Here is a 27199-nt window from a genome sequence, read left to right as displayed (position 1 = left end):
CCCATTCCTTCACCATCAACAGCTCTGTGGTAATGGGGGCTCATAACAGCGGACTTGTCAAAGCTTCCCTTCAGGTTGGAAGACTTACAAGCTTCTGCGGGGTGCACTAGAAGGTCCCAGGCTTTCACAGAAAAGGGAATGGATGGGTTGGTTGGCCCACCAAATGGGAGGAATTGAAGGTGCGAAATACTGAATATAGGGCTACAAAGAGAAAGAAACAGGATGAATTGTGTATACATGGGGTCAGTTTTCCAGTTAATTTAGTGTGGTATGTTTGTTTAAATGTTTTGTAGGTACAGCAAAACGGGTGCCCATCATGCTGCTTTGGGTCACTGAGTGACCCTCTGTATACTGCTTGTTTTGTAGCTGCCACTGCAGCAATAGGAAAGATTTTTTTCAAGTTTGGTTATACATTTTCTTTATTCTTCTGTGGGGATTTGGGAGCAGGCCAAAGTGTTGCTGTTCCTACCTCGGTCTCTCAATCTGGGAATCTGTGGTCATGGTGACCAGTCACCGTCAAGAGAGGTTCTAAAGAATAGGTACTGGAAAACCTAAGTGACTGGGTATTCAAAATCATATACACTAAAGACAGGCACATTAGTTGTGTATTAGTTTGAGTATTTGTTACCTTATTTTTGAATGGGCAGGAAAATGGATTGACAAGATGAGATGTTTTCACCATCAATATTTCTGTGTTTTGAAGTAACCTTTGTTTTTGCAGGCAAATGGATTACTTCTTTAAACCAGGTCTTAAATGTACATTTAAGTTCTTTGAATGTTCACGGAAGATATCAAAACTTGAAATAACTACTCAAATCTTGCTGGTAAGATGGTCTTCAAATCATATTTGTCAATTGTTTTTTTAAATAGGAAATCTCTCCCCTTCTGTCAATGGAGGCAATGGCCATTGTAACGGAAGAAAAGAAATCAAATCAAGACTTCACATTTCCAAACACGTACACATTTGACCTGTTTGGAGGAGTGGACGTAAGTTTATATTACATTTTATTTCTGTTATTCTTTTGGTTTAAGTGTGTGCTTAGTTCCGCCTTGGGTATTCTATATGTGGTGTGTACATGCACAGAGATAACAGATGGGGGACAGGGTAGGGGCAAATTACTTATTCTAATTAAAGTATTGATGCTGCTTCACCAGTTTGAGTACTTGCGCATAAAACTAGTATTAAAGTGGGTGCGGATAGGCAGTGAACTGAAGTAAGAGCATAGGCTTATTGATGGTAATTAAATTGTCTCATCCCCACCCCCATCCAACTTATTTGGTGTCATCTAATTACTGGTGAATGAAAAATTTGCTAGCTATCGTAATGGAAAGTTTCAATTCTATGAAGAGGCACTTTAGCAAGGATTAGGCTTTCCTTTCTTCACTTTATTCAACAGCAGCCTTTAACATCATAAGATTTTTAACTGTAAACTTCATTCTTTTAAGTCCTTGAGGAAAGAAAAACAGCTAATCCAATCAGGGTGCTGTACTTCCACATAACAATCCCTGTAAACTCTCTATCTCCGTCTTTCGAACACAGCCGTCTTTTCTGAAATTCACTTTTGTTTATTGGGCTCTGCTCCTGAGAAAGAAAACAGTGTGTAAGATGTCGGTTAACAAATCATCAGAAATCAATTCTCAATAAGCAGAGTGGACACATCAAACTTAAACATGTTCAACCAGATGAACCGTCACAAATGATCATATACTTGAATTACAAACATTGAGATGACCCAAGAATACTGGAAGTCTCATATTCCGCCGGGTGGGTCTGCTAACCATGTTAGAAGAGTAGTGTCCTCAATAGAATTGAAACTTTCCGTTACAATAGCGCCAACATTTTTCATACTATGGCAGGAGTGGTGGCAAGGATTAGGCTAGTTTAAAGCTTTTCCACCTCTAAAGTTGCCAGATTTGAGACTGGTTTAAAGTAAAACCTTTTAAAAGTAGTCTGATGACCAGTCTGCTCCGTTGATGATGTCCTCCCATCTAGCTCTCAGAGTAAAGGCTTTAAACACCATGGCTTCTCTCACCTAGTGAACCCTAAACTGGGAGATATCAATGTCAGCCTCTTGCATTACCTATCTGACCAATCTGGCAATAGTAGGGGAAGAAAGTCCTCTGTCACAGTTTTGTCCGCTTTAATTGCTCTAAAATTGCATAGTTTTGATACACCTGGAAATGCTTGGTCCTTGGTCTGACACAATCTTTGAGTTATTCTTTGTTCTTCGAGTAATGTGAGAAGTCACCTCTTTCGGGGCGAATACTCTACCTGTTCTATCTAATGCTCGTACATCCGGGACTCTTTGGCAAGAAATCCAGCACAACAAGATGACTAACTTTGTTGATAGTTGTTTCCTTGACAGGTTTTTATTGTTAGGCCATGATTTAAGAAGGTCCAGAACCTTATTTACATCCAATAAAGTGGAATATCTGGGCTCTCGAGGGACCAGTAATCTCAGGAGCTTGCTAACCAAAGGGTGTTCTCCATCTGGGTGACCATCTACCAGCAAATGGCCTGCTGAAATGACTGATCTGAATGTATTTATCGACCTGTAGACCAAACCTTTCTAGGCCAGTGCTGCTGGGAAATCCTAGGGATCCACTTGAAGTTGGAGACAACCACCCAACCATTGAGACCAGACGGAGAGGAATCTTTTATTTATGCTATCTGCCCTGGAGAGTAAAGAGGCGACCTCTCATTAAATGCATGGGACTTTCCAGCGTTCCCAGTAATCCTCAAGGCCATGAGACAAAGAGGCCGTTAGGACCAGGTGAGATCCTGAAACAGGGGTAAAGGGATTGGAAAATCCCAAGAAAGTTCCCTCTGAGCTAGAAACCAGACTTGAGACCTCCAGACTGGAGTGATCACCCCCAGTTCTGCCCGTTGTCTGCGAACTTCTGTGGATAATCTCATTATCATCGCAAATGGTGAAAACGCATATCCCATCTCTGTGCTCCAATATTGGAGAAACGTTTCCGCGGACACTGCATTGGGGTCCAGTCATCAACTGCAGAACCTGTCTAGCTGGAAATCCAGCCGAGAGGCAGAGATCCATGGGGAACAGGCTCCACCTGTCCTGAATCTCCTAAAACACCCACAGGTGTAGTTTCCACTGGCTGTCCTCCTTCCAATGTTGAGAGTGCCAGTCTGCCATTTGATTGGGCTACTTCGGGAGGTGTTCTGCTGACACGGAGATCTGGTTGGCTAGGCAATAATTCTACAATGTTCGAGACAGATCCGACAGTGTTTTCCACCTTGTTCCCCCCTGGGTGGTTGAAGTAGCGCACCACTGCCACATTGTTCATTTTGAGCAGGACCCAACACTGAACCTTGCCCATCCATGGTCCACCATTTGAGAGCAACAGAACCTGCCATTAATTCCAGGCAGTTGATGTGAAGGGTTTGTTCTGTGGAAGACATTTTTCCGTGTGTATCAAATTCCCTGCGGCGAGCTCTCCAAACTGAGCAGCTGGCATTGGATTCTATCACCAGGTCAGGTTGGGACCCGAAGATTGCTTGGCTATTCCAGGCCTCCATCTGGGAAACCCACCATTGCAGTTCCTGTTTCGCTATCACAGAAGTGGAACAGACTGGGAATACGCAAGACTCAGTTGAAGATGGGAAATCTTCAGACGTTGTAGTGCCAGATAATGAAGGAGATCAGAGAAGTCCCACTATTTGTGCAAACTGATACAGCAAAATCTGTAGTCTGAGATGTGTTTTCCTTAGCTCGTATTTTATCTTGGACAATATGTGAGGTAGGAGACTAAGTGTTGCTTTGACCGAGTCTATTATGAACTCAAGGAACTGCAGAAATTGGGATGGGGAGAGTGAGGATTTTCTCTTGTTGACCACGAAACTGAGAGATTCCAGTAGGTAGATAGTCCTCTGCAAATGTGCGGTCAAGAGTACTGGGCATTGGTTAAAGATCAGGATAGCATCCAGGTAGACGCTCAACAGCACTCCCTGACCACCGGTTTCAATACCTTGGTGAAGCACCATGGAGCAGAAGATAGACCAAAAGGAAGGGAGGTGAACTCAACTATTTGTGACTTCCATTGGAATTGTAAAAGGCGTCTGTGAGGTGGAATGATGGATATCGCCATGTAGGCGTCATTGAGGTCCAGGCGGACCATCCAGCCGACCACTTGCAAAAGATCCCTGAGAAGATGGATGTCCTCCATCATGAAGTTGTGGTAAACGAGCCACTCATTGAATTCCAGAGCGGATGCCTTCAGCCATTGGGCCTGGCTCCGAAGTAGTCCACTCCCTCAACTTTGGATTTCAATTGGGAGTGATCTGCACTCCTCTGTCAAGATTGCACAATTGGCGTTCCAGAGGAAAATAATTGCCCTTTGGGCTCAGCTGCACAAGGTCTCAGCAGACTAGGGATCCCGATTCCTCAGCATCTTCCGCCATTTCCATTATTTTGGCCTTGGATCCTGCCACATCCAGACGTTAGTCCTGGCAGGAGCGCCAGCACTTCTCTAAGCCCTTCTTGGGGGTCACAGACAAATTTGGCATGAAAAGTGGGCATCTTGGCGTCCATTTCCGGCGTGAAGACAACTTTACCCTCCAAAGATGGCCTAGGGCATTTGGCCCAAAGGCAGCTCCTTACCTCCTTATCTAGGGGTTTCCGTAATCTGCATGGTATTATGGAGACCAGCTTGGGCGCGGGGCACCATTTCGCCGAACGTGGATCTAGCAAGTCCGTGTCAGGGGGCTGGAAAGTAGTGTCTGCTTTGGGATCAATAAACGGGAAGGGATTGGCCCCTGGGCGCCATGGCCTGCTAGGGTCCCAATCCCGTATGAGGGCGCGGCCGGATGCACTTACTCCGTCTAGCTGATTAGTGAAATTAACGCATGCTGACCGCCGGGAGGTTGGAATGTGCTGGGCTCGTTGAGTCGTGCGCGGACCCCCTAGCAGCCGGCTGTCCACACCGCGCATCAGAGCCGATCAGTCTGAAGCGCCCGCATAGGAGCAAGAACTTTACCGTGGTCGCGCTGTAGAGGAAAACCAGTTAATTTATCATGAATGGCAGATAGCACACAGCTGTATGAAAACCCTGTTGGGTTGCAATGACCCCACTCAGTATCGCTTCACGAAAAAGGCACATTAAAGTTAAAATAAAAATAAAATGCATTTACCTGTAGGTCGCTGGAGCAGCGAAGAAAGAGGGGAATAGAGTGTCTACAGGGATGGTTATATGCAAGTGCAGCACCCTGATTGGATGAACTGTTTTTCTTTTCCCAAGGACTTGCACTCATTCAATCTTTGTCCAGGTTCTAATAAACTATCCTACATTTTAAGGTGTCAGGAGGGCCAAACAAGGCTTTTAATTAAACTCCTAAATGCAATCATACGTTTTGGGAGTGAAAGTGCTATAGAGTCTTGGACATTAAACTTAAATTGCTTTGTGATCATTTTGGGTGATAAGGACGAAAGTGTGTCTGTTTTAGTAAGTGGCAGGCTTTTCAGAATAATTTATATTATTCACTGTCGTGGCTTTTTGACTAGAGAAAAGATATATCTCTAAATTAAACGCAATGCCTTAAGCCAATGGAAACTGCACTGAGGGTATAAGTATTTCAGACACAGAATGACTGTCGAGGATTATTTTTTTTATTTTTAAAATGCCCTTTTCTTGCTGTTCCTACATTTGTGTTGATCAACATGTGAAACATAATTTGCCTCATATTTGTAGGAGTGTTCTGTAATTAATCAGTGACTTTCATTGCAGCTTCTGGTAGAAATCCTTATGAGACCAACTCTTTTTACGCAGAAGAAAAAAATAAAAGGTACGTTTTCAGTTTAAGCTGTCTAATTATTTCTAATTTAAAAAGTGAAACTGTCATTTCACTTATTTTTTAATCTTTATTGGGGCTCGCTACAGTCTGCACAAAACCAGCCCCTTCCCCATGTCCTGATTAGTTTCCCTCATCCAGCTGTCTCCACAACAGCAAAATGGTTCAGTGAGGTAACCACAAGTGGCATCTGCTGTGATCTCCAGTTCACACGTTTGAGCCCCATCAAGGCTCTGTCACACTTCCGAGATAGGTAAATAGTTTACTCTCACATTAGGTAAAAGTAATTATCATATGTTGTGTTTGCTAGCCAACAAATAGTAGGAGTGCTGAATAAAGGGCATCTAAACAACGTCTTATTGGTCTATCTTCATGTATGCTTCTGATAGGTATGCACATGATGAGTGTTTGTTCCTGGTGGTTTGGCTGCTTTGGACCTTGACCTAGCTTGACATACCTCTGAGATTGTGCCCACTCCTGCAGCAACCACTGCACTGTTAGGTGAGGAGGCATTTATTCCTTATCTTGCCTTACCACCTAGTCTCCTGCCCTTACACCCCAGCCTTTAGCAGCGACTACTTAACAAATTCATCTGAACAAAGTTTCTCCACCCCTGAGCTGATGCCTACTCTTGTGCCCACACTCCAAGAGTGTTCTTCGACCTGTCCCAAGATCGTGCCTCTGTTTTACTGCCTAGGCCCCTAAACTCTCCATTCAGGTACTTGAACCTCTAAGCCAATCTTTAATTTACCATCCTAATCTACACGACTAGCATCATTCCTTGTGGCTGCCTCCAATTCCTGACACCCTACTCCTCATTTGTCTTTAATCCGGTCAACTACCTGTGTCATTACCATACCATATCTGCCCACCAACGCCTCTGGTTTAATCCTCAAATATCCTATAAATACATGAGTAGACTGGGCCAAGTACTAATTTTGCCATGATTTAATAGTCCATCTTTTCACACTCCACCCGAAAGATTGACCGCAAACCATGCTTAAAAAGCAGCTAGGATAAGGCATGTACTCAAGGGCTACAGCTGAACCAAAAACAGCCTCTGATTATCACTCGGTCTTCCATCTGCCTTTCTCCACTCTGTAATGAATAGTGTTTACCTGGCTCGCAAACTACATCTTCATCTTCAGAATATTCAACCTGCTTAAAACGGTTTTCACTTGACACTGCTTGTGTGCGGCTTTATCTAGCACTTACCTGTCCTCCTCCTCCTTCTTTTTCATCCACATATACTCAGTCTTGATGCAGTCAGTCAGGGCACCTCTTTCACTCTGAGGTTTCCTTCTATATCAACTGATGCTTCTCCATGCATGACGTCCAGTAGATGCATACTAAGATTCTCTACTCTTCTTGGGACGACCAGGCTTGCCACGACATGTGCTCTGAGACTGTATTCAGAAGTGGTATTAATAAGCAGGTGGGTGGTGCCTTCTTTATATTATTTCCTGGTCTGGGACTTGATATCCTCTGTGTGGACTAAACTGAAGTGCTGTCTGAAATCTAAAAAGCTCACTTGAAGTGGACTTTTAACAGCTTATGTCAGACAGAGTGGTCAGATCCTTGGCATTTGCCTATAAAGGTAGATTATCAAACAATCAGAACCAAAATTTGTTTTAAAAAATTAGAACATGTTTCATTTGGACATTGCATGTTCTAAATCTTCTTACTAGCTAATGGCAATTGAGAACCCTAATAGGAGATGCATTTGATCTGCTTACTTTAAAATCTCCATATTTTAGGAGATAAAAAACCTCCCCCAGCCTAACAATAAAGATCACAGATTGATGGGGTAATATTATGTTATGTTATGTTAGTGCTATTTGTATTGCGCACGGCTGCTCCAGCGAAGGAGCGTCCCGGCGCACCGACAAGGTGGCGAACACAACACAACTGGGGAACAGAAATAATTATTAAGAAATTGGGGAGTGAAGGATTTAACAAAGCTCAGAAAATAAATGAGTTTTAGCGGCCTTGCGGAAGGAGAGCAGGTCACCAAAGGTCCGGAGTTTCAAAGGGAGAGCGTTCCAGAGTGCGGCTGCCCGCACCTTAAAAGAGCGACCCCCCACCCGACTGAGTTTGAACCGAGGGGCTACCGCTAATTCTTGGTCTAGCGAGCGCAGAGTGCGGCCCGGGATGTAAGGGCGCAAGAGTTGGTGCAGTAAGGGAGGTGATAGGCCCTTCAGAATTTTGAAGGAGAGGCACAAAACTTTAAAGTGGATCCGCTGCCTAACGGGTAACCAATGCAAGGCTCGCAAAGATTGACCGGCCGAGCAAAACCTAGGAAGACCTATGATCGCTCTGGCCGCAGCGTTCTGCACTCTTTGAAGTCGGGTTAACTCAGCCTGGTTTAATCCTATAAAAAGGGAGCTGGCATAGTCCAACCGTGCCAGAACCGTTGCTTGCACCACCAATTGACGAGTTGCGGCATCGAAGTATTTAAGGGCAGGGCGCAGATTGCGCAGGATGCCGAAGCAGCAAGCCGCCGTCCTTTTGGTGTGGCCAACAAAGTTGAGGGAAGGGTCCAGCCAAACACCAAGGTTTTTGATCTCCGCAACCGGAGTGGGGGTCGGCCCCAGCTCGGAGGGCCACCAAGTATCTCCCCATAGGTCCGTCCGCTTCCCAAAGATCATCACCTCCGTTTTTTTGGCGTTTAGTTGGAGACAGTTGGACGTCATCCAACCAGCCACCGCCCTAAGTCCTTCTCTGAATCTTGGGGCATCCACCCCAGAGTCCCCGCTGATCGTGACCGCTAGCTGGGTGTCATCTGCGTACGACACCATGGTCATACCACAGAGCTTCACAACCTCAGCCAGCGGCCTCACGAAGATGTTAAACAACGTGGGGCTCAGTGAGGAACCCTGTGGGACCCCAAGAGACAGAGGATGACATTTGGACTGGTAGGGCGGGGACGCCACACAGAAGGAACGATCCCTGAGAAACGAACGGAACCACTGGTGTGCAGTGCCGATCACCCCTATCTCCTCAAGACGTTGCAGGAGAATGTCATGGGAGACCGTGTCAAAGGCGGCGCTTAGGTCTAACAAAACAAGCGCCGCCGTTTGACCTGCATCCAGAACTACCCGAAGGTGCTCGACCATAGATAACAGTGCTGTCTCCGTACTGTGGCCAGCCCGAAAACCATTCTGGGTGTCGTCCAGAATGTTGGCACGCAACAGATGACCAGAGAGGGCGGTGTTGACATGCGCCTCCGCGAGTTTGGCTGGCCACGGGAGAAGTGAAATCGGGCGGTAGTTCTCCGATTTTGTAGGGTCCAGAGATGGTTTTTTCAAAATGGGCATTACTACCGCATGCTTCCATTTCAAAGGCACTTGGCCTGATGATAGCGACGTGTTGATTAAGTCGCAAACCGGGCGAGCAAAAACCTGGTCTCTGAACATAGGTGGCTTGAGCGGGTCGTCCGGCGACCCCGACTTAACTCGGAGAGCCAAGGCCGTGTAAGACTCCAAAGAGAGAGAGGGGAGAGAGTCTAGCACCACCTGATCCAACCGGATGGGAGGCCCCATACTGGTTTGTGCAGTGGAGGAGGGGAAGGCCCTATATATGGTCTGGACCTTCTCCAGGAAGAAAGCCGCCAGCGCTTCACAATGAGTATTGGAGCTGATGGAGTTACCGGCCGGCTTCCTTGCCACAAGGTCTTTAAGGGCCTTAAAGATGGTTTTAACAGGATTCCCACTATTGCGAAACTCCAGAGCGTAGTATTCAGCCCGGGTTCTACAAACCGCGCGGTGATAAGACTTGACCGCAGCCATATACAGGGTTTTTTTGCTGCTGTCATACCTCTTCCTCCAGTCTCTCTCTGCACGTCTGCAGACACTTTTCAGAGCCCTCAGATTGCCATCATACCAGGGACTGGGGGCGCGGGAGCCACACTTACTGGAAACCATCGGGATAAGGGAGTCGAGGGCCCTGGTTACCCATCCGCAGAAATGGTCATAACCAGACTCCACGTTCTCCACTGCACCCAGTGGGTCGTCAGTGAGAAGGCGGTGGAGATCTTCCGCCTTTAATTTGCTCCAGCGCCGTCTGGGCATGGCTCGCAGTGGCACCTTAAGTGGGGCTTCATCAAGACTACAGTGAATGGTCACGAGTGAGTGGTCTGACCAGGTCAGGGGGAGGGGGGGGGCCACTGTAACCCCTTCTAAGTTAGAAAAAAAGGGGTCCAGAGTGTGGCCACCACTATGAGTGGGGTCCGAGACCAGCTGGAACAATTGAAGGGCCTCAAGGTCCGCCACCATCCCTCCCACAGAAGAAAGACACAAAGTGTCAAAATGGAGATTCAAATCACCAATGATAGAAAAATTGGCAGACCCTACTGCTAGTGAACTAACCGCCTCAGGGAGAGCCTCTCGAAATGCCACTGAGCTACCAGGTGGACGGTAAATCAGCAATCCTGACAAGGTAAAATGCGGAGTAACCGCAACCTTGAACAGGGCGCTTTCGCAGCCCGTGATGTTCTGCACACTCCAGGCGCAAGAGTAGCACGATTTAACAGCAAGAGCGACGCCACCCCCTCTCGAAGAGCGGTTGAGCGTGTAGATGGAATACTCAACGGGGAACGCCAGATTCAATACCGTAGAATCGGTGTCTTGCAGCCATGTCTCTGTCAGACAAAAGATGTCAGGGGGGTCATTGTCCACAAGATCAGCAATATCCTGATAATGCTTGACCGCCGATCTGACGTTTAAATTCCAGATGGTGAGATGTCGCAAAGAGACCTTACTGCTTATGGCAGGCTGCACTATACAAGACCCCAAACAGGAAGGGGCTTCGAGTAGCCAGCCGCCACAAGCACAGCGATGGGGGCCACACAAAGGGTCAACGCGGACTTCGGCGCAGGGAGGCAGACAGGTATTAAATGCCAGGAGACTATCCCTGGTATACATAAGCATGGTTAGAGATGCACCTGATGTAAATATCGCCGCGAAGCCAGCGCAACCGAGCGCGGACGGGCAGGACTCTGGCACGACTCCGGCCACGCGAGGACGCGCCCGCTGCGCGATCCCGCTGCGCTAGGGGAGGAGCCTTAAATAGGTGTTCCCAGGCGTCACATGTGCATTCAAGCGCTGTCAGGTGGAAAAGCCTCACTCCACTCACCCCACTCCAAGATGTCCGCCAAAAACGAACCAGGCACCCACCCCAGGACCAGACCCGCCAAAACGGCGGTGAAGGGGCACAATTTATGGTGCAGGTAAGGGGCAATTTAAAAAGGGTCAAAATGACCAAAACAAACAAAAAGAATATATAACGTTTTTAAAACAGCAGTTTTACTGCAAAAACGCGCAAGCGCTCTCGCAGCAGCAGCTGCCTTGTCAGGGGCTGAAAGCAGGAGGGACTCGCCCTAAATAGGTGTTCCCAGGCGTCACATGTGCATTCAAGCGCTGTCAGGTGGAAAAGCCTCACTCCACTCACCCCACTCCAAGATGTCCGCCAAAAACGAACCAGGCACCCACCCCAGGACCAGACCCGCCAAAACGGCGGTGAAGGGGCACAATTTATGGTGCAGGTAAGGGGCAATTTAAAAAGGGTCAAAATGACCAAAACAAACAAAAAGAATATATAACGTTTTTAAAACAGCAGTTTTACTGCAAAAACGCGCAAGCGCTCTCGCAGCAGCAGCTGCCTTGTCAGGGGCTGAAAGCAGGAGGGACTCGCCCTAAATAGGTGTTCCCAGGCGTCACATGTGCATTCAAGCGCTGTCAGGTGGAAAAGCCTCACTCCACTCACCCCACTCCAAGATGTCCGCCAAAAACGAACCAGGCACCCACCCCAGGACCAGACCCGCCAAAACGGCGGTGAAGGGGCACAATTTATGGTGCAGGTAAGGGGCAATTTAAAAAGGGTCAAAATGACCAAAACAAACAAAAAGAATATATAACGTTTTTAAAACAGCAGTTTTACTGCAAAAACGCGCAAGCGCTCTCGCAGCAGCAGCTGCCTTGTCAGGGGCTGAAAGCAGGAGGGACTCGCCCTAAATAGGTGTTCCCAGGCGTCACATGTGCATTCAAGCGCTGTCAGGTGGAAAAGCCTCACTCCACTCACCCCACTCCAAGATGTCCGCCAAAAACGAACCAGGCACCCACCCCAGGACCAGACCCGCCAAAACGGCGGTGAAGGGGCACAATTTATGGTGCAGGTAAGGGGCAATTTAAAAAGGGTCAAAATGACCAAAACAAACAAAAAGAATATATAACGTTTTTAAAACAGCAGTTTTACTGCAAAAACGCGCAAGCGCTCTCGCAGCAGCAGCTGCCTTGTTATTAGGCATCCCAACCCAATTATGCTGGTCTTTTTTCATGATTGGTGAAAAACCTTAATTTCTTGCTCACCTGATAGTATTACTCTACCTTCAAAGCAAACCTGAAAACGTCTATGCATACAGAGACCAGTATATGTAAGAGAGGCATGCTATATTTTCATTCTGTATTTGGACAGGGTGGAGTGGGCGTTAAATATAATAACTGAAATGAGAATCTTATTTCTTGCTTTCCCATATAATGCCAATTTCAATAGGCTTCCTTCTGTTTCCTTTCTGAAACTTTCCAGGGTTAGAATAATGAGCACTCTTTGCCAGTGCTGCTAACCAATATACTGTGGTGAGAAATATAAATCTGGTCTCCACAAAAAGTAGAAATATTCCGAACAATTTGTAGCTCCTGTTCAATCTGCAGGTCTGTGTAGATGAAGAGAAGTTTGGAGAGTGTTGAAGAGTGGGTTTCAATGGAAGGCAGTTAAGAGTTTACCAGGGTGTCACCAGGCAGCAAGCTTACCAAGACCTGGCTTGACCACTTCTGCTGCCCTGCCCCTCCTCTTCTAGCAGGGCCCTAGAGGGTGACCTTTTGCGTACTTGCCTTTGCCCTGTGCTCCAGGAGCTCTCTTTGCCAAGTTGATCATGTGAGTTGTTCTGTGGTTTGACGGCGCCGCCACACCCCCTTCTCTTGGGCAGTTGTTGATTGGGGCAGAATGGGCACGCCCATCTAGAACATTAAAGGCCAGGTCAGGCGGTCTGTGCTGTGCTTTGATAAGGGTGTGGCTGTAAAATTACAAGGGCCGTGCCAGCGCCTTGTTTTCTGTGATTGCTCTCCAAAATGCGAGGACTCTGGGGTTGCTGTATGGTGCACCTGTACAGTGCACCTCAACTTGGAGTGCCTGTGCCTCTGAGAAGGCTTACAGGGGGCTTTGTGGCAGTGTTTGAATCCTCTTCTTGGTCTTTCACTGTCTTCTTGTATATTGGTTTGGGCGGGTTAGACAGTTTGAGCAAGTTAGGGAGGGGAGCAGGTAGGGGAGGCAAAAGGAAGCTGGCAGATAGAAGGTGGCAGGCAGGGCGATGGTGTGCTTTCCCCCCCCTGCTGCTTTGTGCTGTGGAAGCGTGAGCACCCGTCTGGGCATGCAACAGAGCCCAACCCAGCTCTTGCCTCTGCTGAGCTGCATCGTGTGACGCGTACCTCGGGTCCTTTCTTGTCTCAGGCGTCTTGGGCTTTTAGGGCTTCAGACCTCCTGCTCCACTCGCACCTTCACTCCCTCTCTTCCTTACCACCTTTTCCTTCCCATTGCCTGCTGCTTGTTATGGTCACCAGTGTCTGAACTGCCGGTGCTCACTGCCATGCCCCTCAATAAACACCACAACAATACTCTAGCAGATTGGCGATCGGCAATCACTGATGGGGTAAAAATCCTTAAACCAAATTCCCCAAGTAAGAAACTCCTCCCTTTCCACTGCCCTACATGGCAGGTTTCAAACTAACGTCCTCCCCAACTTGCAGAGTTCATGTGGCTACAACAATTGTGCATAACTTACAAGTGGCTTGGTCATGGCCTTTTTCATGTGTTTGTCACTCAACCACCTTGAATTGACATTATATCCTATCCCATTATCGAGAAATCACAGTTCTAGTCTCTCCAGAGAGGCCTCCCATTGATTGATTAAGAAAACTTAGTTGTCAGTGCACGTCCAGCCCATTGACTAGCACACTCCCCAGTATTTCGCAATGTCTAGGTAACATTCTACGACCTTAGATCGTCATCCCCGACGCCACCATCCTCTTGTACAAACGATCCATCAGAGCACATCTGTAATGGGCAAACTTGTTGTGACAGTCCCTGAAGGCATGCTTCGACTTGGCCCCTCCATTGTGTCCTTTGTTGGGCCTGGCAGGACAAAAGCCCCCTCCCCCGAACGTCCCCCCCACCCAGCCAGTTCCATTCTTAAACTCGTGTTCTGAAATGGTTGGTCTTGCCTTCAGCCACTACTCTCAACCTCTCAGGAATCAGCATCATGTATTTGAGCTCTGAGTTTTTTCTAAATGTCCTCAAACCTGCACCTTTGTTTTTGAACCTTTAATGTGAAGTCTGGGGCAAAACCTAATTGTGGAGTTTACATACTGGATATTATCTTGAAGATAATGTGCAGCCTGGAGTATGGCATCCCCGTCACAATAGTTGAAAATACGAGCTATTATTGTTCTGGTTGGGGCTCCAGGGCAGGGGCTCTATGTGCCTGCTCAATGCAGAAGAACTTCAATAGTCTTTTGGGCTTCAGTGTTTGAGTTAAAAGGTCCTCCAAGAACATTACAATGCTGGGCCCCTCTGCTCTCTCCACGACACCCACCAAACTGATATTATTCATTCTCGCTTCTCCTTCATAGTCTTCCAGTTTTGCCATTATCAATTCATGTCTTTAGTAAGTTGAGTTACTGTTTTTCTAAGAGATTTAGAGTCATCCTGAAGTGTTGCTAGTGACTTTTCAGTGTTTGTCGGCAGGGCAAACCTATGGTGACTTCTGGTTCTTGTGTCCAAGTTTAGGCTCTGCTGTGGTAACCAGGTAGACTCTTTAAAATCTATGTTCAAACAGATGGTAGTGAGAGTTAGAGGGAAGTCACAAGTTGCCTTCCACGTGTATATTTTAAAACATTTTTCTACTGTCCGTAGTCTGGTACAGTAACTAAGCCTCTCCTCCAACTTAACTCAATTTAGCAAAAGTAGCTTTTGCTACTTAATGTGTACAGTGCTTCGCAAACTTATAAGAACAACCACCCACTGTTTAGTAGGACAAACTTCCATGGCCCACCTAGCTTTACTGGACATGAGGCAGGTGATTTGTTTTGTTAATGTAACTAAAGTATTATATGGTAGCGCAATGCCATTTACGGAGTGCACATTATGCATTGAAATGGCCTCTAAATTTGCACAGACATACAGTTCTATTGATAAAACTATATTGAAATTCAAATGATAATGTGTTGAAATTTGGTTTTGGGGGAATATTTCTAATTTGCACATCAACAAGTAAGTATCTTGATTTGTTTTGATTCTATTTAAACCTTTGTTTGCATCACACTTATTTATAAAAAAAAAATGTGCTTAATTCTTTCACAACTGTTGAATGTGTACAGTTCATTTAGCGCTATTTACGTTTTATGTGTTACAAAAATTGACATTCTGTAGTCTGTCCCTTCATTCTCTGTACCCCAGCAAGATTGTTATATAATTGACTTTACTTTTCTTTCTCTGGCTGCAAAGTGTGAGGGGTTTATAAACACCAGTCCCCACGTTTAAAAACATAAGAAGCCGTTTGTCAGAAGACATCTGTCATTGAAGCACAGCAAATGTGACAAGATAAATGCAGAATTCAAATGCGCCTTTATTTATTGTTTGGACTATCTGAAAGAAACACGTTAGTTAGATTCCTCACCTTAGAATATCCCCAGGCGTCAGACTGGATCCGGAAGATTTTTCGTCAGCAATACCCCTTGCGCGTCGCTAGGCGTCGTCTGCGGCTCCGCGTCCGTCGTCGGCGTCGTGCGCCGGGATGACGTCGTCGGAGTACTTAGACGCCGCCCTCGCGCGCTGACGTCAGTTCTTCTTTTTTCCGCGCCAGTAAGCGCAGATCCTGGAGAGCTACCCCTTTTAGTCTTTTTTGACTAAATCTTTTTGATCATTTTTGATCCCTGTCTGTCGACATCTGGTGCCGGTAGGATGCCTGGGTTCAAGGCTTGTGAAGACTGTCATCGACTGATGTCGGTGACCGATCACCACCGCCGGTGCCTCTATTGCTTAGGCCTCGACCACGACGCGGAGTCGTGCAACGACTGCCAGGCCCTGACTTCGAAGGCTAGGCGGGAGCGGTCCCGCAAGCTTCTCGAGCTTCGCCACTAGGCTCCGCGTCGTGCGCGATCCCGGTCCAGGAGGAGGTCCAAGGATCGCTCGCGGAGCCCTAGCCGACGCCACCATCGATCGTCGGGCTCCAAGTCGTCGGGTAAGTCCAAGCACTCAAAGAAGTCCAAGAGGCGACATCGCTCTTCGGACTCCCCTCGCCGGTCGCGCGACTCGGCCGAGGGTCCAAGTGGTTCCACCCCCGCGGCTCCGGCGGAGCCGCAGGTGCCGCGTCCGCCCCCATACCTTCCGGTCCCTGGGGCTGACGCGGCGCCGGCGGAGATCAGCGCCTTCCTCTCGGCCATGAGGAGCCTGGCCCCGCCGTCGACGCCCGCTGGCGCGCCTTCGGGCCCCGCGGGCTCGACTGGGCGACCTCGCGTGCCGGCGGCTCCGGCCCCGGCGCCGTCGACGACTCCGGTCTCGACGCCGCAGGTCCCCGCGGGGCCCATGCCTGGGCCCCAGTCGACGCCGGTTGACCTTGTCACTCCTCCACCGGCGCCGACGCCTGAACCACCGACGCCGTCACCGGCGCCGCCGACGCCGACGCCTGTGACGCCGACGCCCCAGTTTAGCCCTCATCCGGACCCGACGCCGGCACGGCGTCCGCCGACGCCGCATCCGACGCCGCTAGAGACCTACCATCTCTACAGTCCGGTTCCGATCATTCCTCCTGTTTATCAGGAATCGGAAGAAGGGGGCGACTGGGAGGGGTTCGAGGACCCTCTGGCTGTTCAGTCACAGCTTTCTCAGGACTGGGCAGATGAACTGGGGGAGGCCAGCGGGCTGGACACCTCGCCAGACGCTGGATTCACTTCTCCTCCGACCGTGGCTTCGGAGGAGGGTGCAGCATTTTCTGTGGTGCTGCGCAAGGCGGCTGAGGCCCTTGGGCTCGAGTTGCCTGCCGTGGCTGTGAGGACCAACATCCTCACTGAGGTGCTTCAAACCTCAGCAAGCTCCACTGAGCCTCTGCTGCCGTTTAACGAGGCCCTCACTGACGTTCTGCAGGGCACCTGGTCCAAGCCCTCCACAGTTCCTCCTGTGGATAGGAACGTTGCCAGGCGCCACCGCCCTGCTCCGGGCGACCCCAGCTTCCTGTCCCAACACCCCACCCCCGAGAGTCTGGTTATCCAGGCCTCTACTTCCCAATCCTCCTTCCCGACCGCTCCGCCGGACCGGGATTCCAAGAGACTCGAGCAGTTTGGCAAGAAACTGTTCTCGTCCCTTAGTTTGGGCCTGCGGTCCTTAAATACCGCCTGTCTCTTGGACCGTTATTCCCATTCCCTGTGGGATACGGTGGAGGACGTGCTGCCCCTGTGTCCGGAGGAGGTCCGGCCACGTCTTTCCCAGGCTCTGGCCGATGGGAGGGATGCAGCACGGCACGCCATAAGATGTGGGCTTGACACCACGGACTCGCTAGGTCGGGCGATTTCCACCACGGTGGCGCTCCGCCGCCACACCTGGATGCGGTCCACGTCATTTTCCGGGGATGTCCAGAACACCCTCATGGACATGCCCTTTGATGGCACTCGCCTGTTTGGTGAGAAGGCGGACAGTGCGCTGAACCGCTTTAAGGACTCCCGGGCTACGGCCAAGTCCTTGGGCCTCTCGGCTCCGCGGGCGCACACCTCCGCTTTTCGCCCCTTTCGTGGCCAAGGAAGGGGCGCCTCCTCACGTCCGCAGAGCCACCAGCCGCAGAACCAACCTGCGCGCGGTCGCGGACGTGGCTTCCGCCGTGGCGGAAATGGAGGCCGACGTGGTCAGCCCACATCCACCCCGGCAGCATCCGCCTCAAAGCCTTCCTAGTCCGAGCTTTCAGGCCCATACCACGCCAGTGGGCGGCAGAGTTCGCCATCACCTGCTCCACTGGCGGTCCATAACATCGGACAGGTGGGTGCTGCAAATCGTCCGAAGGGGCTACTCCCTCCCCTTCGAGACGACCCCTCCAGCCATGCCACCACAGCACCACCGTATCTCGGGGGATCATTTGGATCTTCTCCGCGAGGAAGTTTCGGCTCTCTTGGCCAAGGGGGCCGTCGAGCGCGTTCCGAGTCCAGAAGTAGGTTGTGGTTGTTATTCCCACTACTTTCTGGTTCCCAAGAAGGGCAAGGGGGGCCTGCGCCCTATCTTGGACCTCCGGAACGTCAATGCCTTCCTCCGAAAGGAAAGGTTCAAGATGCTAACGTTGGCTCAGGTTTTAGCTGCCCTAGACCCTGGAGACTGGATGGTAGCGTTGGACTTGCAGGACGCATATTTCCATATCCCCGTCCTGCCGGCCCACCGGCGTTACCTGCGGTTCACGGTGGGCCAAGAGCACTTTCAGTTTACCGTGCTCCCCTTCGGCCTCACCAGTGCCCCTCGGGTGTTCACGAAAGTGATGGCGGTGGTCGCAGCTCATCTGCGCAGATCAGGGGTCCCAGTCTTCCCCTATCTCGACGACTGGTTGTTGAAGGCGGGCTCGCCCCAGGCAGTCGTCTCCCACCTCCAGACTACGGCGGATCTCCTGCATTTGCTGGGGTTTTCCATCAACGTGCCGAAGTCACACTTGAGTCCCTCTCAGAAGCTCCTCTTCATCGGAGCGGTTCTCGATTCGGCGCAGTTCCGGGTCCATCCACCGGAACAGCGGGTCCGGGATATACAGGCCCTGATTCCCATCTTTCGGCCTCTATCCCGGGTTTCGGTCAGGCTAGTGTTGCGGCTTCTGGGGCTGATGGCCTCCTGCATCCTACTAGTGCATCACGCCAGGCGGCGCATGCGGGCTCTGCAGTGGGACCTGAAGTTTCAGTGGGCCCAGCATCACGGCAACCTGTCCGACCATGTCTTGATCTCGGAGGGCACTGCACAGCAGTTGCAGTGGTGGCTCACGGACCGCGAGTGGGTCAAGGGCAAGAGCCTCTCCCTTCCCCAACCGGAGCATGTCGTAGTGACGGATGCGTCCCTCCTGGGTTGGGGTGGCCATATGGGAGAGGCGGAGATCAGAGGCCTCTGGTCTCCGGCGGAGTCTCGTCTCCACATCAACCTGTTGGAGTTGAGAGCGATCCGGCTTGCACTGAAAGCCTTCCTTCCCTCTGTCAGGGGAAGTGTCGTGCAGGTGTTCACGGACAACACCACCGCCATGTGGTACTGCAACAAACAGGGCGGGGTGGGGTCGTGGACCCTTTGTCAGGAGGCTCTGCGCCTCTGGACATGGCTGGAACACCAGGGCGTCACCCTGGTGGTTCAACATCTGGCGGGCTCTCTGAACGCCAGAGCAGACGAACTCAGCCGCCGGTGCATGATGGATCACGAATGGCGTCTGAACTCCGAAGTGGTGCAAGGCCTCTTTCAGCAGTGGGGAGAGCCTTGGTTAGATCTATTCGCCACCGAAGAGAACGCGCAATGTCAGCAGTTCTGCGCGTTGGAATTTCCAAGGCGGCACTCGCTCGGCGACGCTTTTCGTCACGAGTGGAGTTGCGGTCTGTTGTACGCCTTTCCGCCTATACCACTTCTGCCCAGAGTGCTGAAGAAGATCAGGCGCGACCGGGCCCAAGTCATCTTGGTGGCTCCGGATTGGGCACGAAGATACTGGTATCCCGAGCTACTCAGTCTGTTGACCGATCCCCCGATACGTCTGCCCCTTCGGGAGGATCTTCTGTCGCAGCAGCAGGGGACGGTCCTCCACCCGAACCTGTCCAGCCTCCACCTCCATGCGTGGAGATTGAGCGGCGGCAGTTGATGCCATTTGACTTGCCTCCTGAAGTCTGTGATATCATTCTGGCAGCCAGGCGTCCCTCCACAAAGTCGGTATACGCCTGCCGGTGGAACAAATTTGTGGCATGGTGCACAGCAAAGGCTGTGGATCCCCTTTCCGCCCCTCTTTCTGAGGTTCTCCTCTTCCTTCTTTCTCTGGCCCGGCAGGGCTCTGCCCTGGGCACCCTGAAAGGTTATCTTGCTGCCATCTCCGCCTTCTTGCGGCTTCCTGATCAGCCTTCTCTTTTCAAGTCCCCTGTGGTTACACGCTTTCTCAAAGGCATTACACACACGTTCCCTCCTGTCCCTTTTGTAATGCCTCAGTGGGACTTGAATCTGGTTTTGACATTCCTGATGTGCGCTCCCTTCGAGCCTCTTCACAATTGCCCTCTTCGTCTTCTAACTCTAAAGACTGCTTTTCTGGTAGCCATCACCTCGGCTAGACGGGTGAGTGAGCTCCAGGCTTTATCTTCAAAGCCTCCTTTTCTATCTGTTCATCCGGACAAGGTTGTCCTTCGGCCTCGTCCCTCTTTTCTTCCTAAAGTGGTGACTCCATTTCACCTTGGGCAGTCTGTCACCTTGCCCACCTTCTTTCCGCCTCCGCATCCTTCCAAAGAGGAAGAGAGGCTCCACCGTCTGGACCCAAAACGTGCGCTCTCCTTCTATCTGGACCGCACAAAACAGTTCCGGGTGGACGACCAGCTTTTTGTTGGGTACGTGGGCGCTAAGAAGGGGAAAGCTGTGCACAAACGAACCATCTCTCGGTGGGTCGTTTTGTGTATAAAAATCTGCTATTCCTTGGCTAAAAAGGACCCTCCTGTTGGGCTGCGCGCCCATTCTACTCGGGCCACGGCGGCTACTACTGCCTTGGGACGGGGAGTCCCTTTGCAGGACATCTGTCAGGCGGCGACGTGGGCTTCTCTACACACGTTTGCCAGGCATTATTGCCTTGACAGCCAAGTCCGGAGGGATGGCTTCTTTGGCCGTTCTGTCCTCCAGGACTTTCTGGTGTGATCTTGGTTCGCAGACCCACCACCGGGGATGGTATTGCTTGGGTATCTATTCTAAGGTGAGGAATCTAACTAACGTGTTTCTTTCAGATGAACAAGTTACTAACCTTCGGTAACGATGTATCTGTAAGAAACATTAGTTAGTTAGATTCCTCACCGACCCTCCCATCCTCCCCGTTCTGCGAACTGACATCTAGGGTTAAGGTTGTCCTTTCAGGCCCCTAGATTTTATTTTTGGCACCAGTGTCGGTCTTTGCATGGCTCTGCGTTCCTGGCGCGGAAGGCTATGTACAAGAACTGACGTCAGCGCGCGAGGGCGGCGTCTAAGTACTCCGACGACGTCATCCCGGCGCACGACGCCGACGACGGACGCGGAGCCGCAGACGACGCCTAGCGACGCGCAAGGGGTATTGCTGACGAAAAATCTTCCGGATCCAGTCTGACGCCTGGGGATATTCTAAGGTGAGGAATCTAACTAACTAATGTTTCTTACAGATACATCGTTACCGAAGGTTAGTAACTTGTTCTTCATGACTCACCCAAAATCGACTTGCAGGAAACACCGGTGTAACCAGCAAGTTGATATCTCTTGTGGTCACAGCTTATTTTGCTGCTAAGCTAACTGTCTTTAATTCTTCGTACACCAATAATTTGAGTATCTTCGAGTTGGAATCTAGTAACATTTATCATTAACAACATTATGAATGTTGAAAAATCAGAACCTACCGCCACATACAGAGTATTGTTGTTTTGGGCATGGAGGACATTTGTTTGTAAAAAGATCTATTTTTAATATACTTTCTTAGGCATACTTTTTCAACAGTTTAGGGCTGGACCCCATTTAAGTAGATCCACTACGTTTGGCTAAATGCACACCCAGTAAATTAAGGCTAAGAGTGGTCTTGGTTCCTGTCCTCGTATGAGACATTGATATGAGAGGAGGGGCTGCCCGAGGGGCACTTCCTTAGACATTCCTCTTGTATAGGCACATTACAGCGACTCTGTGGAGATCTCACACAGGAACCACAAACTCGCCACACACTACAATATCTACATGCATGGGAGAGGGGCTGCACCTCACCCGGTGGTTGACAGACTAACTGTGGCTGCAAACTGCCATGCCGTTGTCTACATTAAGGCACCGTTGGGAGACTGACATGTCATAACTTTGTACTTCTAAGGAATGGGACATGATTCTGGCAGGCCCACATATGTCCCTCGTAATGCCAGGTTCTTGATGATACAATTTTACATACTATACAGGGCATATCTTACCCCCGAGAAGATCAATAGTTTTTTTCACAGACAGGATGCGGCCTCTCCCTGCTGCAGTTACGTCAACGCAGATCATACACATTTTATGGTCCTGCCCCTCGTCGCAGCAGTATTGGGAAGGGGTCACACGACATTTCTCGACCTGCACCGACTGACAGTTTGAGTGTACATGTGAAGTCTGTATACTGGGCGTCTTCCCGAGAGACCAGAAACACGGCCACCACGCGCTTCCTGGACCTAGGCTTTGTGGTGGCCAAACGCCTCATCACGAAGCGCTGCAAATGCAGAGAACCACCTACATTAATAGCCTGGTCACACTCAATCCTTTTATGGGCTCGGGCAGAGGGGGTCTCTCTTCACAAGGAGGACACTCTAGGGTTACGTAAATACCCCATGTCATCCAACTGGAATGCAATCATGAGCACCCTTCAGATAGCACTGAGTCTTGAGGAGGATACTGCTGCCACCACCGTAATGTGATTCATATCTGAACTAAGGTATCCACTTAAGCTACTACACCACTGTTAAGGATGTTTTAAGTATATGCAATGAGATGTGTACCACGTGACGAACTAGCACGAAGATGAAGATAATTTGCTTTGGGCAGACTTAGAATTGCAATGAGAGACAGCAAACCCCTTTCTTTATTTCACCCCTGTCTTCACATCCACTTTCCCGTCACCTTGACCATGATGTTCCTTTGTGTTCTTTAACGTTCGTCTCTTTAATGTTATTGACATGGAATGCGGTGACCAACAAGAATACACATTGATGGCTATGGAAGGTGCCTACAGGCCTTGGGCCGATCTGTAATCATCTGCACAGTCTAGATCTGCTGGGAAATGTGTTCCTGACCAGTCATAAAGTATGTCATCACAAATCCCTTGAACTAACTATCAGCTAGATATTACCACCCTTGTAATCGTATTATGCCTGCATTTGCTCTGTCTCTGCACCATAAAAATTTAATAAACCTTTCAAATAGAAAAAAAAGAGTGGTCTTGGTTCCTGTCAATGACAAATATTACAGTAGAGTCAATGTTTCTGGGGAACACACAAATACCAAAATAATCCCTCCCATGCCTGCCATGTTTGGTTTGCCTGCCATTTTTGGTTTGCCTGTCGTACTTAATAAACCACTTTGCACACAGGAGAAAAAAGCTGTCCACCAAGAGAAAAACACGGAAGACTGCATGAGTTATGACATTTATTGCTTACTGTACTGGCGAATTTCTGAGGATTACAGGTTTCGCAGGTTTGTAATAGTTGGACCATAACTAGCAACATGACCGTCGTTCAACAGCGCCGTTTGAATTCTTGTGTTCTCAACAAGTATGAGCTTTCTACAGCAGTGAATTTAATAGCTCAATGCAGGGTTCTCATCAAGCTTGTATTGCGGGGCACTCCCCCTAATTATACTGTGGAGGTTGGTGCCAGAAATGATCACATACTGGCATTCGGTACCAAGTATTTTTTTAATTCGTTTGCAGGGTTATGTTTTTTATATTCTTCCTTTTGAGCTTAAACAGCCAATGAGGATCACAATAGTTTATTAATTGGTAAATTGGTACTTGAATTCTGAGTTTTAAGCATAATCATGAACTTTGGGTAAACTACTCTTTCCTGTGCCTTCCTTCAGGCAACAGGGTGGCTTAGAGTTTTGTTGCTAGATGGCTCCATGTTACTTTTCTGAAGTTCTGGGTTTTTATTTAGCAATCTAATCTATTTTGAGACTTGTTCACTTCAATGTGACCCAGTTGTAGTAACCAATTTGAAACAGTGATGTGTAAAACAAAATCCCATGACAGGATTACTTGCTTACTTAGTGAGATGGACTTAACTGGTAACTTCAGGAAAGAGATGTAACCACTTGTGACGTCCAGCTGTAAGGGTCCACCTCCACCAGACAGTTCATTCACTAGTCACTAGCAGGTAGAAGCATAGGTCTACAAGGAGCAGTATATCCAGGTTGTTTGAAGTCCTCAAGTTGCTGCAGCCAGTGCCACAATGGACTTGGAGAAGATAAGTGAGTGCAATATGTATGTGCAACCCAAGGGGAAGGAATCAGCAGCAGACTCACCACTGCAGCTACCTATCTTGTCTATAGAACATCCTTGGCCCCCCATTGCACTGTCTTAGAAGGGATGAGCCACCAAATTCAGGCCCATTTGTTTTTTGCCCCTGTCAGTCTTTTAAGTGAACCTTGTATGCAATGTGTGCATGAGATATTGACTATGAAGTTTGCAACTCAGCTACTTGTTCCCGACCACCCAATGTCCTTGTTCAGACTTTCACCAGGCTGCATTTATTTTTTCTGCAAGGGCGGCACACTTATTTTCGAGCAACAGTGCTATGATATCCATATTTGCACAGAAAGCGGAGTGGAATGTTGTTTTTTTTAAACATGTCTTTATTAAGAATACGTACATTACAAAATATGGCAATATGGCTCATTTGACATTGATGCATACATTGTTGCCAATTGATGGTCACCCCTTATAAGAGAAAGTATTTTTACAGCAGCTTGCGGGTTCGGGTACAGTCTCTTTTCCTGTTATGGCTGTTAATTGTCTGCACATCAGCCAGTTAGTAGTCAGCTCAGCAGCAACTGAGCCTATGCTATCATCACACATGACCTAAATTGTGCAAAAGTGTGTATCACACCAGCTATATAACTTCTACAATACTAAGCAGCAGTAGTGGACATCTGTGGTAGCACTTTTATCCCTGGGCCACGCCGGGGGGAGAAGGGGAGGGAAGAGGAAGAGGAGGAGCGGGAGAAGGTGAAGGGTTAAGGTGGGCAGCACCTCCATAACTGTAAGCACTTTGTGTCGGTTTATGCACACACGCACATGGCCGCTCTGGGGTTCGACCCCCTACGTTGCCACAGCATGGACCCCGGGCTGTCATCAAGGAATCATCCCCCAGTGGCTCCACCCTGCCAGATTTTCCAGTGTGACCCCCCACATTTCCAGATCTGTCTGCATGCTCATCGGAGCATACTATCTGTAACTGTCGTTCCTCTAGACCAATACCCCTCCCCTCATATGTGTCAGCCATCCATTTTTGGATGGTGGGCAGCCTTGGCTGTGTCCAGTAGGAGGAAAGGCGCTGCTTAGACAGTATCAATCATTATAGAGCACAACTGTGTTCCATTTTGCCCCCTCATTTGGTGGTTGGGAGCACACCCAGCAGGCAGTGTTTTACTGAGGCGTCCAACTGTATGCATGCGGCTCCTCGTAGAGCCTGTAGTACCCCCTCTCAGTATCTCTGCAGCTTATCGCATTCCCACATTATAAAAACGTCTCCGGATCTGAGCCATATCTGGGAAATGCGGCAGACCTCAACGTATTAATCCTGTGTAACCTTTGTGGTTTTAATTAAGTTCGGTGCAAATAATAAAACAGTGTACGTTTGAACCATGCTTTACTAGCTACTTCCCTGATCTGAGCACAAGCTCTCATCCATTTGCCCTCCGCAAGTGTCTCAGGCAGGTCACTCGTCCACCTTCTATGGACCACAGTCATATCTGCCTTGCGGTCTCCCTTCTAGGCTTTATAAATGTGGGATATCATGCCCCTACTGGAACCAGGATCCAGCTGCAGTGTCTGTGATTCCGCCAACTGTACAGGAAAATCTGTCCAGACCTCACAATACGTAATGGACAACTTAGCATATTGCAAAAACTGGCCCAGCTGGAGCTGTAATAAATCCTGTGTTTGAAAACCTGGCTTGGCAGTTCTGGCTGGACTGTTCCCATGAGGAACTGGGTCAAGACTGATTTGCTTATGGTTGGGGCTGAACTGGGGTGGCGAAGTGAGCTAAATAATGATGATGTATTCAACCCAGATCTGTGACTGGGGGTGAGTGTCTGAAAAGTTTTAGAGCTCCATCCATCATCTTGTGTTTACTTTTCCCCCATCATGAGGAAAGTGCCTTTCAGGTATACGTCTCGAGCCATGGTGCAGTCTACCTTCAAACCACTGCGACATATCCATCACTGTTTGTATATGTCGGAAAGGCGGTAACCACTTAAGGAGGAATAGCCTGCATAAAGTACCTTACATAACACACTGTGTGACCATGTGCTACCACGTCTCCGCCACTTGCGAGACAATATGCGGGCAGTCTCCCGTAACTCTTGCCCCCTGCATTAGGTACTTTGGGAGGATCGCACTGTCTCCCCACCCAGCCAGTAAGTTTGTTTCCCAATTCAGGCCCAGTCCGTGCACCACTGTGCCATATATTGTAGCCAATCCACAAAATAATACATTTCCAGGTCTGGTAGACCCAGTCTCCCGAGCTCCGTGCCCAACTTCAGAATCTCCAGTTTTACTCTGCTTCTCTTACTCGCCCACAATAGGGACACCAGAAGACTATTCAATTTGGCAAATGTGGATTTTGGGATACTACATAGGGAGTTCTGCAGGACGCACAGGCATCAAGGCAGCAACACCTTTTTGCTTAAGGCCTCCCTGCCCATCTCAGACAGAGGCAGTCTGGTGCAAAAGCGAATAGACTCCACTAGGTTCTCAAGCACCCTACCCATATTAAGACGGTAGCGGGCGTCCGCGGTATAAGCCACCTGTATTCCTAGATAACGAAAGTGATCATGCTCCCACTGAAGCTCAGTCACAGGGCGACCAGCAATGTCAGTTCACACTAACCCTGCTAGTAGGAAAAGCAAGTTTTTCTGCTTGTTGACCTATAAGCCTGACACCTCACCAAATTCCCTCATGGACTGTAACCGCACCCGTCAACCCCTGGAGAGTCTCCAGTAAGCCGAAAACCAATAGTTCAGAGAACGCTTGGTAATATTCCACTGGGAACCCATCCTGGTCTGACACCCTGCATCGCACCCTATCCCGAACTGCCTATTCAGTTCCAATATCACTGCTGTAAGATGGGGAAGCACCAACCCATTCAGGAAACTGCTAGCATCCGCCAGGCCGATCCTGCGTCACCTCACTGTACACTTCTGCCAGGTGATCCCAAAGAGAGAATGAATGAATGAATGAATGCCTGTGTCCCTGCCGCGACTCCATCCCAAATTCTCAGCAATAGGATCAAGAGGGGCAGTGGGCATCCCCTCTTAAGCAGCCTTGCAAGTAGTCTCCTCAACATATCTCTCTCCCTGTGCATCTGTTGATGATATTCATGGTGGACCAGGCAATCCATTCTGTCTCAGATC

At 49.2% G+C, this 27199-nt stretch overlaps 1 protein-coding gene across 2 annotated transcripts in view; it reads left to right on the top strand.

Annotated features, from left to right (window-relative positions):
* TRPC4AP (transient receptor potential cation channel subfamily C member 4 associated protein) overlaps positions 1–27199 on the top strand; it is a 749627-nt gene that overhangs the window by 120579 nt on the left and 601849 nt on the right. For both annotated transcript variants that reach the window (XM_085619014.1, XM_085619013.1), the window contains exons 3-4: positions 871–987; positions 5746–5803. In XM_085619014.1, the coding sequence (XP_085475140.1) occupies positions 871–987; positions 5746–5803 (175 nt within the window). The remainder of the gene's footprint in view (positions 1–870; positions 988–5745; positions 5804–27199) is intronic.

This window comes from Triturus cristatus, chromosome 7 (assembly GCF_964204655.1).
Source record: "Triturus cristatus chromosome 7, aTriCri1.1, whole genome shotgun sequence".
NCBI classification, from domain to species: domain Eukaryota; kingdom Metazoa; phylum Chordata; class Amphibia; order Caudata; family Salamandridae; genus Triturus; species Triturus cristatus.
Note: the sequence above shows the minus strand (reverse complement) of the source record. Positions and strands in the feature narration are given on the sequence as shown.